At 41.0% G+C, this 16,083-nt stretch overlaps 1 protein-coding gene across 2 annotated transcripts in view; it reads left to right on the plus strand.

Annotated features, from left to right (window-relative positions):
• Nucleotides 1-8,237, plus strand: part of cemip2 (cell migration inducing hyaluronidase 2) — a 31,514-nt gene extending 23,277 nt beyond the window's left edge. The window contains exons 16-24 of one of the 2 annotated variants that reach the window (XM_080893232.1): nucleotides 1,029-1,260; nucleotides 3,548-3,763; nucleotides 3,856-4,067; nucleotides 4,230-4,412; nucleotides 4,604-4,823; nucleotides 4,907-5,008; nucleotides 5,125-5,270; nucleotides 6,274-6,380; nucleotides 6,462-8,237. In XM_080893232.1, the coding sequence (XP_080749358.1) occupies nucleotides 1,029-1,260; nucleotides 3,548-3,763; nucleotides 3,856-4,067; nucleotides 4,230-4,412; nucleotides 4,604-4,823; nucleotides 4,907-5,008; nucleotides 5,125-5,270; nucleotides 6,274-6,380; nucleotides 6,462-6,661 (1,618 nt within the window). In that variant the 3' untranslated portion in view covers nucleotides 6,662-8,237. The remainder of the gene's footprint in view (nucleotides 1-1,028; nucleotides 1,261-3,547; nucleotides 3,764-3,855; nucleotides 4,068-4,229; nucleotides 4,413-4,603; nucleotides 4,824-4,906; nucleotides 5,009-5,124; nucleotides 5,271-6,273; nucleotides 6,381-6,461) is intronic. The other variant, XM_080893233.1, reaches the window with a different exon arrangement.
• Nucleotides 8,238-16,083: the final 7,846 nt, after the last annotated feature.

Genomic DNA, 16,083 nt, shown 5'->3' on the forward strand with positions numbered 1-16,083 from the left:
GCCAAAGAAATGTAGGCTGGGAAAACAAACAAGGAAGAGAGAAGCCAGCAAGGCAACAGACTTGTTGAAAAGATGGACAGATGAAGGTGTTACAGCTGCTTTTAGCTGATAGTGAGATTGTGAAATGAAATGACATTTAAGTAGTCTATAAAAACATGGTGGTGGCATCACGCACAGCAGTTCTTAGGAAGGAAATGCCTCATGCTGAATTTGGTTGCATAAGAGGAAAGGGAACTTTCTTCACCATTTCAGACCTTTAACACAGCTCCCTTTAGTTTCAGGTAGATGTCACAGTTTCAGTCCTAGTTAGAGGGTTATATATGTAGGGTGTGACACAAGTGAAAAACCCAGATGTTAATGAGCAGTCTGCCCAGCACCATTTGTGACACAAGAGGCTCGTCCTGCTGTAATGCCAAATCAGACAGGGTGGTAAATCCTAATTTCTTGGTTTTGCAATGCCCCAAGGATCTCCTGGCAGCTGTCTCCATGTTTTTTTTTTTTTCCCCCTTTCCGTCTCTTTTATTACAGATATTGTTATACAAGAGAAGAGGAGCTTAAGTAGGATGCTGGAAAATAATTACTGTATTTGAGTTTCAAGAATCAGTGTGTTTGTGGCCACTGTGTAGAGCTTTAAAATCATTTTACGGGCCTCTTCAGTGCCCTGCGACATCTGGCTCGCTCGGTTTAATTGCCGTTGTTGCTGCTGACACTTGTTATTTCTTGCCAGGGGAAACGAGTACATTTTTTTTTTTTTTTTCTGTTTGGTCATTTTTTTCTGGATTTCTTTTAAACATCTCTTAAAATAGCTATCACAGCTATCTTGCACTGACTGTAACATCTACATTGCTAATGTTAACACAGCTGGGTTTTGCCAGTTCATGACTAAAATGGTCCTGTAACCCATGTAAATGATGACTGTTTACCCCAGTCTGGTTTTATATGGTTTTATATATTCCAGCAATTTCCCCGTTGTGGGATCAATAAAGTCTTATCTTATCTTATCTTATCATTCCTCATCTCCACCGTAGGACGTTCCCAATCCGAGGTTTTCAGATCTACGATGGCCCAGTGCGGCTTACACAGAGCACATTTCGTGGCTTTGCCCCCTTAAGCGAAACAAATAAACGCATAACAACCACACCAGAACGAACTACGCCAGAAAACACCACGCGTCATACCAGTGCAGTGGGATTCAACTTGAAGAACACCTGGCAGCTCACCCCTCGAAACAACCTGTCCCAGCTCAGCTTCCACTCCACAGTAAGTAAGGCTCAGTGAGACTTGACTTGGGACGTCATAAGAACATTGAAGCTTTTATTCTTTTTTGTAAATGTGGTGCACTGTCCCAGTGTTGTATTTCCAAAGGGAATGTGTAATATTTGAGCAGTGTTTGAACCTGTTCAGAGACTTTGCTTTCAGTCCAGGTCAGCAGGGATATATCTGTTTATTCAGACAGTAGATGTGAATATTCCTTCTCTGACCCGATTCATTCCCTTGTCCTTCCTTTATTTCTACCTAAAACCAGTGCACCGTACTTTATGCCCACTTTCTCTTTTGTGCTTTGCTCCTATTTGTTATTTACCCCTACAACTATCTTTTCATAGACTGCTTCAAAAAAATTAAAGGAACACTTTTTAATCAGAGTATAGCATCAAGCCACTTAAACATCTAGGATATTGATCCGGTCACTTAAGTAGCACGAGGGTTTTTCAGCTAACGCCAAAACATTTTCAGCTGCTTTGGTGTTAATGAAATTAGCAGCAAGTGCACTAGAGGTGCAACAATGAAACCTCTGCCAACGCAGGAATGTTTTTACAGGTCGAAGACACTGCCATTTTTTCTTTATCTTTCTGACTGTTTTTTCACTAGTTTGCATTTGGGTGAGGTTGTTGTCAATACTGGTGGCATTGGGTGATACCTGGACGCTACAGAGGTCTCCCATCAGAGTCTTACGAGCATGGAGGAGATTCCAGGAGACAGGCAGTTACTCTAGGATGGCTGGTCAGTGCCGTAGAACACAGGTGTCGAACTCCAGGCCTCGAGGGCTGGTGTCCTGCAGGTTTTAGATGTGTCCTTGATCCAACACAGCTGATTTAAATGGCTAAATTACCTCCTCAATATGTCTTGAAGTTCGCCAGAGGCCTGGTAATGAACTGATCACTTGATTCGGGTGTGTTGACCTAGGGTGATATCTAAAACCTGCAGGACACCGGCCCTCGAGGCCTGGAGTTCGACACCCCTGCCGTAGGACTGGTTTCTACTCACTAGTTCAAGGAGGAAGCGGATGAGAACTGCCAGATCCATACAAAATAATCTCCAGCGGGCCAATGGTGTGAATGCCTTTGACCAAACCATAAGAAATAGCCTTCATGGGGTTAACATGAGGGCCAGACTCTCCCTAGTTTGCTGTGTGCTCAGAGCCCTGCACTGTAGAGCTTGACTGGCATTTGCCATAGAATACCAGGATTGTCAGGTCCACCACTTGGGCCTATGCTCTTCATAGATGTGCTCAGGGTGAATCTGCTCTCATTTGGAGGGGATACACAGGCTGAACAACGGCACTCTGACTGCCATTAGGTATTAGAATAAAATCCTCGGACTCGTTGTCAGACCCTATGCTGGTGCAGTGAGTCTTGGGTTCCTCCTGGTGCACAACAATTCCCGATCTCATGTGGTGAGAGTGCAGGCGGTTCCTGAAGGATGAAGGAGCTGAAACCACTGACTGATTCCCATGCTTGCCTCGCTAAAATTCCAGGAGCTCCGTGATGCCCTGGTCCAAATTTGGGAGGAGATCCCCCAGGACACCATCAGTGTTCTCATTAGGAGCATGCCCCAACTTTCTCAGGCATGCAGCCAAGCATCTGGGGACCATATGAATTACTGAGTACCCTTTTGAGTTGCAGCAGTTAAAATGGACTAGCCTGCTACATGATTTTTTTTTTATTTTTTCAATTCGATTTTAAAGATGTATTTCCATCAAACTTTCCTTTAGTTCCTACCTAACACATTACCCAGTCTATACCAGCATTGATGTCCAGCATGAAGATTTTTACCCTTTAGATCTGATGTGTTTTCAAAGAGTTTGTTTAACTTGTTAGTGTGTTTGGGTCAGAGGCCTGGCAGAAACAGAATCGGGAGTCGTTTCAGGCAGAAAGAACACAGAAGAATAAAGGAGCCATCTTTCAGAATCAGGCCTGTGCAGAAACTGTTGTAAATCACTGGCGCCCTCTTGTGGGGTCATTGTACAGTGCAGTGTTTTTTATCCAAAGGCAACCTTTAATAGGCTAATTTGTCAAGTAGCTTGATTGGAGATTTCAGTTTGGCACATAAACTTTGAAAGATGCACAGCCAAGAAACCAAAAAAATATAATGCAGTTATATTACCTGTCCTTATGCAGTGCAAACAGACCTCTATAAAAAAAATGTAAGTGAGCTGTCCCAGGAATATGGAGAAGATCATTATGGAAACGATGGAAAGTTAAGCAGGTATCTGCTTAACTTAGATTAAAAATCACCTCTCAGTAAGTAACACAAATAAACTCCTCAGGTACATCTTCGTGCATTCTTTGGACAACCTGGAGAGTGGTTTGATGAAAACAACCTGGACGGTGACAAAACCTCCATCTTTCACGATGTGGACGGCTCAGTGACAGGCTACAGTGACACCTACGTTGGCCGAGCAGACAACTACCTGATCCAACATCCTGGCTGTGTGAAAAACCTGAAGTGGAATGGAGTGATATGCAGCGGTCGCTACTCTCAGGTACAGCGCACTCGAGTCTGCACCTCAGTATTGTTCTGTCCTTCTGATGTAAAAGTGATTGTTACATTCCACAACATCCTCCTCTCTTCTAGGTGTACATCCAGACCCAAGGAGCCCCTAGCCTGAGTTTATCCATCAGCAGAGATGAATACCCTAATTCTCCTCTGTTACTGAGGGGGATTAACAGCCAGGGGGCGTCGTCCCAGCAGTACCAGCCCATCCTGATGATGAGCAAGAGCTACACTCTGCACTGGAGTGGGCCTGCGCCCAGAGAAATGGTCCTCTCTCTCATTAACTTTGATAAGTGAGTAATAAGAATGACTGTGTGTGTTCGCCTCTTCAGCCACTGCTAGTCCAAGTCTTGAAATATCTGTAATGTCCTGCAAGTGAGGATGCAACACACTGCATTGAAGGGTCGTGTACTGATGTTTTCAACCACTTTCAAACTGCTCTTTCATTCACTCAGGGATGACTGGGTGCTGGTGGGACTCTGTTATCCGTCAGACACCACTTTTCAGATTATGTCCGACACATACGACAGGCAAAGCAACACGTTTGATGACATCACAGACTACGGCACCGTGTTATCCTTCCCAGAGCTGCAGAAAAAGACAATGGAGAGGAAGTACTACTTTGACCAGACTGCTGGGTGAGATGAAAGATTGTTTTTCCTTTTCCTTGTTTGAACTCTCAGTTGGAAATACTGCAATGTGATGACTGTAGGAGATTTGGTTTTTTAATAAAAAATGAGATCAATTTTATTTCAATTGTGTTTTTTTTTTTTTTAATCCCTCGGTGACTCTACTGAGTTTCTAAAAGTTTGTTTCTCATCATCCCCAGCTTATTGTGGCTCTACCTTCGGGCCCGGCATGGTCGTGATGGTCACAGCTACTGTTCTGTTAAAGGCTGTGAAAGAGTGAAGATCACGGCCACTACATCCTCCAAAGAGACCTGTAACTGTACAGCCAAAGCTTACCCCAAGTATGCCAAGGCTCCCTCAGTCGTGGTGCCTATGCCGGCTCTAAACACGCAGCCCTGCAGAGACTGCGGTGCTAAACAGGTTTGTTAACATTTAAAGTGACCTCTTCATTTGGTCAATTAAATCCAAAGCTACTACCGCTGATCGACATGCGTCTGTCTCAGCTTGTGTTTTCCAGTGAGCCATGGACCTCCTATCTCCAGACTCAAGTGAAGTCTCTCAGCATTAAAGAGCAGCAGCGAGGAGATAACGTCTCCTTTATCACTGTAAGCAAAACTGCCAGGCACATAAAAATACACCCAAACACTTTATCTTCATGTTTTAAACTTCAGATTTAAAACGGGGTTTATTTAATCCAATTTCTTTGCTGTAATTCCCCAAGGTGAATGAGATCACCATGTCCTTCTCACAGCCGGGGTTTTTCCTGGTCTCAGTGGATGCCTGCTCTGGAAAAGTCACCAAGAAAACCTCATTTAGTAAAGTGGATAAAAAGATGGAAACATACCTAAAAACTGACATACCAAACAGGTGAGGCAGGGCAAAACTGATAAATAAATACACAAAACAAATCAAGTTCGTAAATATGCACAATAAATAGAAAATTCCCATAAAAATAAAAGTTGACAGGAAATCAAACCTATCGCTGGGATTCAGACAGGGATTATCCACACCGGAGACACTTGTGTAACTAGATTTCATCAAAATAAAAAAAATCTTGAAACAATTATTTTAAAAATTACAGAATAAACTGCACAATCTAAATTGCTCCTCATAGCTCTCCCCAAAGTTTGCCCCTTTGACAGACAGACATCACTCTTTTAATGACTTATTTGAACCTTTTCTCTTCATCTCTAACTTCAAACAACTGATAATGCAGTTTGTAGTGCAGTGTTAATAAAAGACTATGAAAATAAACTAACATTTTAAGGGTTAGGTGTAGTTTAATAAATGGTCTGTTTTGTTTAGTTCATTATAATCCAGTCCATTTATTATTCAGCTTTCTGTTGCAGTGTAAATAAACTGAATTAGCTTTTGTTTTGTATGTTTCCCCCAAAAATCACGCAGCAGGTAATTCATAGAACTATTAGGGAACAATACAGTGTTTTTGATTTAAGATATTTGAACTTTTATATTAAATTATGTAGTTCTAGACATGTTTTTTATGAGCTTTCCAACATAACTCATTTTTAATTTTAGTTTCTATTTTGACATTGTTCGTCATAATATTGACTTCATTATTTATTTGACCGTCACTAAATATTAGATATTCTATTTTTTCATTTGGTGATAAATTACTAAGATCAAAGCATTTTTTGTAAAATGTTTCCCTCTGTATTCAGGGCGTGTTTTAAACTTTGGGAAAAAGGAATATAAATGAGTGTTTTCAGGAAGTAAAATGTATTTTAATAATTCCTTGTGTGGGTTTTGGTTTGGGTTAACGTGGTTTTCCTTTTTTCTTTTTTTTTGGATGACACTATAATATGTCTTATGGTTGTAGAGTGGCTTTTTTAGAAGTATTTATTTCCTCCAGGTCAATAGTCCTCGTGGCAACGTGGGGACAGTCGGGGGAGCTGGTCAATATCGCACCACATCTGGTCTCTCTTGGTGTGGCCAAAGATCCTGATCTGCATAGTAAAGGTTAGTACTACTTTAGTTTGTCTGTCTATCTGTATTTTAGATTTCTTTTACATGCCTTTTCCCCCGCTCCTTTTATCGCAGAGAGTCTGGCACTTTGGGGCTTCCGAGGGAGTTCCTCACCTCCTTTTTGGGTTTCACTACTGGCTGGACAAGGCGATGACGTCTTAGGGCTGCAGGAGCGCTACTTGCCTCTGGGCTTGGAGATGTATGGCTGTCCGCGACCTGCAACTCAAAAACGCAAAGACCTAGAGCTTCTGAGAAAAGCCACAGGACAACAATAACCAATGTGAACTGTACATGTTACCTAGCCGTAATGCTGTTGCACACAGATACACAAACACAGCCATTTGATGAATGTGAACTGCTGAACCTTTAATTTATTAACGATGACAAAGATGTTTACTGCTTTCAAGAGGAATGAAAGTGGGGTTTTTTATGAATCGAATGAATTTTTGTGTATGTACGCGTGTGTATGTATGTGTCAGTATGCCTTTGGGCCATGAAGTCAATGCACTTTCCTTTTTATATACACACAACCTGCCTTACTAGCCAGAGTGACGTAATGGAGCTTTACAGTAACAAAGGAGAAGAAACAAACCCAAAGTAATCCTGCAAGATCTACCTACCTGTCCTATTTATTGTGCAGTAATTGACTCTGAACACAGAACCCAATTCATTGCATACACAGATCAAAATGTAATTATGAGAATAAATGACTTTGATTTGACGTGAAAGCGAAATAAGATGGATTTGATGTGCTCAGGTCGAAGGAAGTGATAAAAACAAATGTCATTGCCTCTGAGATGTGAATGGCAGTATTAAGCCAAAAACCGTTGTTAATGTGGTTTAGTCGCATTGGTGATTAATACTGCAAATCTCCTTTAAAACATAACCATAACAAGCCATATTCTATCGAAATAATCATGTAGATGCATAATAATACTGTGTGTAAAATTAATCTGACTGTTTTTGGCCTTTCTTGTGTACAAAAACCCCTTAAAAATAACAGACTTCTGTGCAGGTGACTCCTTTTATATTTGACATGTTGCAATAGATTCTCTTTAAACTGGAAAACCTCTGAATCTCGTGCAGCTCTACATCTGAGATCTTTAAGCACCTTTTTATGGATTTCTTTACAGACTTACTTTTTTTTTTTTTCCCCTCCTCATGTTTGTATTTGTCTTTTAACAGTGATGGTGTGGCAAGTGTTGGCCACAAATACTTTTCCTCTATTTTTTGTTTTGTCTTCTCAAACAGAAATGAATGTTTTACCTTTCATCTGCCTCATTCATGTGCATTATTGCCACAACAGTATGGTAACATATAGCTCTAGGTTGCCGTTTCCTTTTTTCTTTCTTAGTTTGTATCTGTGCTGTACAGCAGTAACAGTAAAAGTATCATATTTTAGCTGTAAAGGTTACACGGCTTTATTTTGAGACTATTTTAATCTTTACCGTGAGCAGGGCTCCCCCACTGAGCGATGATGAGTAGTTGTGACTGTGTGAGTAAATGTCTGATCATGTAAGGTGAAGGGATGACCTCGCTGCCTTTTAACCACTCTACTGTTAAAAAGAGCAAAAGACCGAGAGATGGGTTCAGTCCCTTTGCCTTTTCCTTAAGTTGAAGATTCATCGATGCACAAGTGAGTTGTTTGTTTTGTTTTTCTTCTTAAGATTAGGGGTGAACTTTGTAAATAAGAAATTGAACTGTACATGTAATGGAAAGTAGACTCCCATTAATGTGTGTATTTTATTTGTTTTTGTTTCTTATTAATTGATAAAAGATTAGGAAAAAACATCTTTCCTGCAATTTGTCATGAAATTGCCAAACAAATAAAGTTGTTTTGTTTTAAAGTCACATGTTGGTTGCTTCAGTAGCTAACGGATGGCCTCTCTCTTGTTGCTCTGTGGTCCAGGACTTTGCATCTGTTATACAGCGTCACCACTTGGGGGTAGCCTAGTGTTATTTGTTTGTCTCTCTTTGTTTTTGTTTTTAGGACTTTAGGATTCTCGCCTTTAACTCTACATTTTGATATTCAGTATGCTGAAAATAAGTTTGAAATTACAAACTCTTTTTCCAGGAATAATATTTTACTTACTTTTTAAATACAGTAGCTTTTAATATACTTAAAGAATCCCCAATCATCTGTAGCCTGAAAGTTACCAAGTCAGAGGAACGCTGTCGGTTTTAATGAGCCTCAGGAGATCCCGCACTATTAGATGTACAGTAAAAGCACATGGCATGATGAAGCAAAGCAGCTGCTTTTACTGATGTACATTATGCATGAGAACATTATGAATTGGACATCCGCGAGAAGTAGCTTTGGTAGAGCAGGAGAGGGGAAACAGCAACCCATGTAGCTGTTAAACTTTATGGATTTGGTGCGCTTGCATTGTGATATCCCAGCGATTGTTTCTGTGTGCGCTCGTAATGAAAAGAAAAGCATCAAAAAACTTAACAGCCTAAAGAAATATGGATCAGTCCCAACAGAGCGCAGCCCCACCATATGGCTCGGATAGTGAGTTTGCTTGTCCATAAAATGGTCTCCGACCGTGAAGTGCTCCCACACACTTCGCACTGATTTGAAAACGAGCGAGGACAGAGTGGCACAGTTTGCAGGCAAACTGATGCACAATAGGACAGCAGCTCTCTTTAACACCCAGGCATCTGCTATAAGGAGGAAAAAATAATCGCTGGTGGAATAAAAGCTGCATCTTACTCAGTGTTTCTCACTAGCTCTGTCCTTGGTTGGTCTGGATACATTTAAACTTTCTGACACTGATTGTAAGCGCAGGCGAGCAAAATATTTCCATCAAGTCTGCGATCTGTGAACATATTGTTCCAGTGTTGCATGGATGAATTGCACATTACTTAAAGCTGAGTTTTAATTATGTAATAGGGAAGCCATTGAACTGTGCAAATACATTTAGAGAAAAAAATGCCAAGGCTAAAAATATGTCACTAAAGACTTGTGTGTACTGGAGTGTGGGCGGCAGCCTTTAGTGTTGTACTGTATATTGTTTGCATGAGAATGGTATATCCATGGCAACACATACACATACATATAAGATTAGTTTCAAATACAACTAAAGCTGAAACTGAAATGCATAAAAATGAATTCCATTTTTAGGGCGACTGTGTGGATGTGATGAAATTCCTGATGTTAGACGCCTTTTTTAACAGCACTGGCATAAAGATGAAGTAATAACTTACTGTCAACATTTCTCCACATTTCATCATGTGGTTTTTAAGCGGACCACAATTTAAAGTAAGGTCCACAATTTATCGGACAAAGACATTTGTTGTGTTAATAAGACTTAATTATTACTTAATACTTGTTGTATTAAAGCTTTAATTCAGCATGAACTGTTTGGGAATTACAATGATTCTTGTACAATACAATGATGCACTGTTTCAGAGGCTCAACATTAATTTGACAAACTAACCTAAATTTAAGAGCTTAAAGAGAAGGATTGCATGAAACACTTGATGATGTGTAATGCTTCAGCTCACGAGCAGTGCAGAACCGTGCACACAATTTCTGGCAAGGTTTCGTCTTGCCAGAAATCGTAAAATTATTACTGTACAGTAGTAATTTTATGATTCAACGTTATTCAATCATCATATTTCATGATTAGGTAGAAAGCTAGCTTTAACTGGCTTTGCTTTATATTGCTTTGGAAATGACAGTTTATTGCTGTGCCATAAAATGTGTATTCACACGCACTGTGAGCTTCTGGTATAACATTTTACAAAGTATGCACTTTCTGCATTTAGATTTGTATCCAGACAGAAATTATTTTTAGTGGAGGTATAGAGAATCATAGGAGTACCAAAAAGTTCACTGAAGAGTAAGAAAATAAACTTTTGTTGTCTGATTCCCAGAGATTCAGACAAAGCCATAAGTGTCTGAAAGATGAATTACAAGGTTCCCTGCCCTGCATCTGTGCAGTGATAAACTGCCTTCATGGTAATACTGAGACTGTTGTAAAACACCCTTTGCATTGAAAGTAGACTCATTGTTTATTTAATTTCCAGGGTTACAGTACAGAGCATACTGAAACCGCAATATTTCCCTAAACCTTTAATGAGTAGTTTTTAATACCTAAACCTAACCAGGTATTTTATTTATTTATAAACCATCTATCAAAGTGAAATCTAAAAGTTAAAAGTGAGTAAAAAGAAAACCGAAGTGCAAAACACGTAGTCGCCAAACGGTACACAAAACGTTGCTCTCCTGGCTGACAAACGTGTCACTTCTGTCACCTCTGCCTCTACTTATCGGTGTCCAGTGCATTCATCAAGGCATCATTACCAAAAGACACTTCTGTGTCTCTGTGACATCAGTGGAACCTGACAGGATGTCAGTATTTGACACACTGTCTCGGCAAATCTATAATCAAATCGATCAATTCAGCTTGAAATCTATCATGACTCCTCTTTTTCGAAAGGACCGCTTCCACGCACACATTTGCATGGAAACAATTTGTGTGTGCAGAGACCACATTAGGCTCCTTGAGTCCACACTGGAGACTTCATTACAGCAACAGTATCGTGTATTCGAGGTAAGTTTATTTGGATTCCCGCAACTACCGCACATGATACATCATTTTTCAGCCTCACCATTCAGTCGCTTCAGCGGTTCCCTGCTGATGCTCGGTGATGGCGGTCCTGAATAATTAAACAATTCTGACATCCATGTAGGGGTCCGTTTCCATGACAACCATTCTCCCCTTGTCCTCGCAGCCCTGAAGAGTAATGTAAATCTCCTGTCTGCTTAATGTCACAGTAACACCAGCAAAGTGCCACAGAAAGACACACAGGTTGGGATCAATGGGAGCTTTTGATGACATGTTTGGCCTTGGTTTGCTCGCCGCTTGGTGTTCTTACACAGGCAAGTCGTGGTGGACAACTTGTGATGACATGAGGCCTGCCAGGAAAGTAATGCTGGTTTTCAGGTGCCAGGTGACACCAGATGAAGCGTAATGATAGACCACACGGGGCACAGAACACCGAACTGTAGTAATCCAGGCAGTATAGAAACTTCGGTATGTACTGATTAATCCAAGCGGAGGTGGGAAGCATCGCTTTAAGGTCACAGAGTGAATATTTTAATGATGCCTGTAATCTTCTCTGACAGTATGTTGACACATCCACGCTTCTGAGGGCGATGCTCTCTCTATCTCGACACACAAAGTCCCCTGGTTTTCCCCGCCACACACACAACACCACTCAGACATAGGCAATTACCCTTTAACATCAAATGGTTCATCAGTTCCCAGGACCATTAGACAGTGAATTAACCTTATCTACCTGCAGATGAAGAGCCATGGGTATGACAGTTATACCCTTGTCCCAGTCTGAGCTATTGCTAGAAAAATATGCCGTGTACTTTCCACGCAGCAGGACACAGGCTAATCACGCACTGAGAAATGCAATAAAAAAAGGATTATGATGCAGTTATTCATTGTCAAGAGTGCTTATTCTGTATTTTAATCATTCACTCAGCTAATATGTGACTCTTTGTTGGGGATACAAACCAGGCCGTGAGATGACTAAATGCTAAAACTCAGCATGGGGTTTTTAAAGCCAAACTTCCTAATGCTGACTCTTTGCTGTGTGTTACCTCAGAAAAAGAAAACCCTCTATGTTTGTAACAAAGATTAGAAGATGCTTTAATTTGATTAAACGTAACTTTTAAAATGTAACTTTTATTTAACTATTAAAGAAAATTGTGGAAACTGTCTAGTCTCAAACACTGAGCTTTGTACTGAATTAGTTTTGTGCCTTTGCTGAAAGCAACTATGATGCCAAAACTATTTGGCACATCATCACAAAAGGATGATCATGGCTTTAGAAGTCACTCACTAATTCGTCCTGTGCAACTGGTCTGTTGAAGACACAAAGTGTACCAAGCCAAGATAATCACTTGTCTTGGTAGCTTACCAACTCTTGGTATGCTTTGACTGGCCAAACATTAAGTCTGTTGTTCCATGCTCACACAAATGGATCTAGAAATTGTGGGAGATGACAGGGTAAAATATCTGTAGAGGCTATATGTAGGTTCTCAGTCATCCAGGTTATAGTGGTCTAAGGTGTTTGAATTAAATGCAACCTGACATCTTTTAATGGTTTGAACATCGCTTCCCAGGCGATTAAACCATTCGACATGTTTGATCTTAACAACGCTCATAATCGTCAGGAAGGGTCATCCCAAACCCCAAATTTCCTTTTGGAATCTTCAGCTGAAACACCAGCTGGAAAACTAGTTGGAAAAGCTACACCTATCCCGACTTCCTAATCCTAGATTACTTTTCAGTGACGACACTCCCAGCTCTGACATCCAACATAAAAGTATTTCAGGAATAACACCTGGTAATCAGCTGTAATAAAAAAATTTAAACATTTTGGTTAAGAGGTGAAAGAGGTGGGAACGCCTTGGTGTTCCCCCGGATAAGCTGGAGGAGGTGGCTGGGGAGAGGGAGGTCTGGGCCTCTTTGCTTAGGCTGCTGCCCCCGCGACCCGGCCTCGGATAAAGCGGATGAGGATGGATGGATGGATGGATGGAGGTGAAAGACCTTCAAGAACCTAAAAGAAGTCAACTTGCCTTCAACTCAAGCATTTTAGTCTGTAAAGTGCAGCAGCTTCACTTTAGTCGAGTGAAGCTAAGCTATTCATTTCTTTGAGCTAATAAATTCATCACTACTTACATTTACTGGAACTCAGGAAGGAGGGAATACTTTAGAAGCTATTGAGTGCAAAAATGCATCTCCAGAGCTATGAAAAAGAGAACAGCTCGTGTCTGCAGAACACTTGCTATTGAATAGTGAGCAGGCTGGATGCATGCGGGTAAAACTGCATTGAGGTATCATTCTTATGCTAATCAGTATACTGTGTTTACATCAGCCATAACTCACAAACTCCAATGTTGTGTCTCTATACTACTGCAGTGGAAATAACATTTAAATAAGTAAAAGATGAATCAAACAGTCAAGATGGGACTGAAGTGCAGACTTTCAGCTTTAATTCTTGGAGCACTGAAACTGGTTGTAACTCCTAAACAATTAATGCGGTACCTTTGTTACTTCAATCACACTTCAATCACATCTTGATTGTTTGGTTTAAAATCCACTGCGGGGGGTGTGCAGAGGCAAAATGAGAAAAAATTGTGTTGCAGTCCAAATACTGATTATATCTAAGTCCCAGAACCCAGCTTAAAAAAAAGGATACAGTGAGTTACTAAAAAAACCCTACCTGATAACCTTTTCATCTGAGCAGCTCAATACGTGACATAATTGAATGCACGGATTGGATTTTGGATTGTGTGACTTTTTCTTTTGTGCCAGCGGAGTCATGCCCTCAGCCAGGCTCAACAGTATCAACACCCCTGATGATTAGAAATAGATTTTGTGTGTTTTCGGTTGAGACTATTTTCTGCTCTTGCACATTGCTGGTTAATTGTCTGCAGTATCCTTGCTCCTCAGCCACATGTGAGACACCATGCATTATTGCCTTTGATTAAAGTCACACTGACATAGGACATGTTTTAGCTAATTATGTGTCTGTTTTATCCACTTTCTTGCTTTGAATCAGTTTTTAAAAAAAAAAATCATTTTCTCTTTTCTTTCTTAAAAGGAGAGCAATAAAAGTAATAGTTATAAGACTGACATTGTTTCCAATAAAGTTAGATCATCATTAAACCGTCAGCTAATGCGAAACACTCTTTAGTATCACAGCTTAAGGTCACAGTGGTAAACAGCTTTAAATGTCTGCTTTATTCCCTCGCTTTCTTCTCTGACAGTCTTCACTGTTCATCGCTCTCCTCCACAAACTCCTCCTCATCGCCCAGCTCCTTTTTCTACAATTACTGTCTCTTCTTATTTGTGCATTATATGGAGAATTTGTGATAACAAGCTTGTAGGGTAGAACCACCCACTCACTGTTACTCACCGTCAGGTAATTGATTACAAATTGTACGCTGTTATCAGGAACCATTGTCTAAGATGCTACGCCTCTCTTAATTGTTTTGTCTTGTTCATGCACTGTTTTGCTCGGATCTGTCTCTCTGTGTCGTTCGTTAAAAGTCCAAAGCCTAAAGAGGTGATCAGGGACGTTTGTATGCAGCAGGTGTGCGTGGTTGCACGATAACGCAGTGTGGAGATGAACGACGCTCAGATCAGCACCGGTTTGTACCTGATGTGACAGACCAAAATTGGATAAGCCACTTTACAGTCTCACCGCTGCATTGTTGCAGACAGGCCATGATAGGAGATGGAATAAAGTGAAGGGAGGAAGTGAGAGAGGATAGCATGAGGATGAACTCAGAGGTGAAAATCACAAATAATAAAAGTAAAATAACTAAGATTAAAGGAAATAAAACAAACAGGAAAAACGAAGAAAGATAGAAGAGTCAAATAAGCAGAAGACAGTCGGTTAATTAAGCATGGATACCAAGCTATGGGTTATCTCATGCTCATGTTTCCAGACAACAGAGAGCCATCTTAGGGCCCTAAAATTAATATTGGATCGACAGCGGCCCCTCGGTGTTGTCTCTCAAGACAACTCCTCCCCTCTGTTGCTGTGGCATCCAAGTGATCTCTTCATTAATTCATAGTAGAGAGCAGAACTAAATTAGCTCTTGTTAGCCTCCTGCTGTTTACTTTTCTTTATTTGCTATCATTAAACCTGCTCCCTTCAAACTGTGCACTTTGTATATATATGCGTGTGTGTGTGTGTGTGTGTGTGTGTGTGTGTGTGTGTGTGTGTGTGTGTGTGTGTGTGTGTGTGTGTGTGTGTGCGCGTGCATGTGAGGGATGTGAGGTGGGCATCATACCACCCTCACCTAGCAACCTGCTCCTGTGAAATGCTCAAAGGGTCTGAATCACTGGGGGTGACACACACACACACACACACACTGGGTGTCCCACCCTGCAGCCCCTCAGAGTAACTGTGACTCAGGTGCTTTTGTTGACGACGTTCCATGTGCCAGATGCTCATCAGGCCCAGGCAGCAGCCAGATCTGCAGGAACAGGTCTTCACTGACTCTCCGATTTTCCTTCTCTTTCAACTTCATCACAAGAAGCAAGGCACTGACTGATAAGAAAATGAGAACGAGCAAAGGAGACGTGACACATTAGTGGAAAAGGGGAATGGCATTGCCTCATCTTCATCACCTTGAGTATTAATTGATTCTTGCTGCCAGAGAGATCTTTTGCAGAGAGATGTAGTACGATTTTTTTTGTTTTTCTTCCTCGTCTTCATGCTCTTTTTGACTCTTCAGGCTCAAACACAGGTATGGCTCGCACTAAAAAGACATTTAAAAAGGCTGGTGTAAGAACGGGACGACGGGTTTGGCACTGAGGGCTCAACAAGATGACTCCTTGGACAAGCACTCTTAGTGGACTAGCTAATGTGTTTTAATAGAGACTGACATTATCACATACACACACACATCCCCATGTGGATACGCTGCGTCATGCCCCATCCTCCAGCACGCCTCCACTACCAGAGGGATGTCTTCCCCACCTGTGGCTTCTGACTCCTAGAGCCAACCATCCTATCACAGCCACCATTATCTCTCTCCTGGCATTCATCTGGTTTTCCCCTTCATCATCTGGTTGTGCTTTGCACCTTTTCTGTTGAAAGTTTTTTTTCTTTAAAACAGAAGAAAGAAGGACTTTTGCCTCAGTAGAAGATTCAGAAG

The sequence above is a fragment of the Rhamphochromis sp. 'chilingali' genome (genome assembly GCF_963969265.1).
Source record: "Rhamphochromis sp. 'chilingali' genome assembly, chromosome: 10".
NCBI lineage: Eukaryota > Metazoa > Chordata > Actinopteri > Cichliformes > Cichlidae > Rhamphochromis > Rhamphochromis sp. 'chilingali'.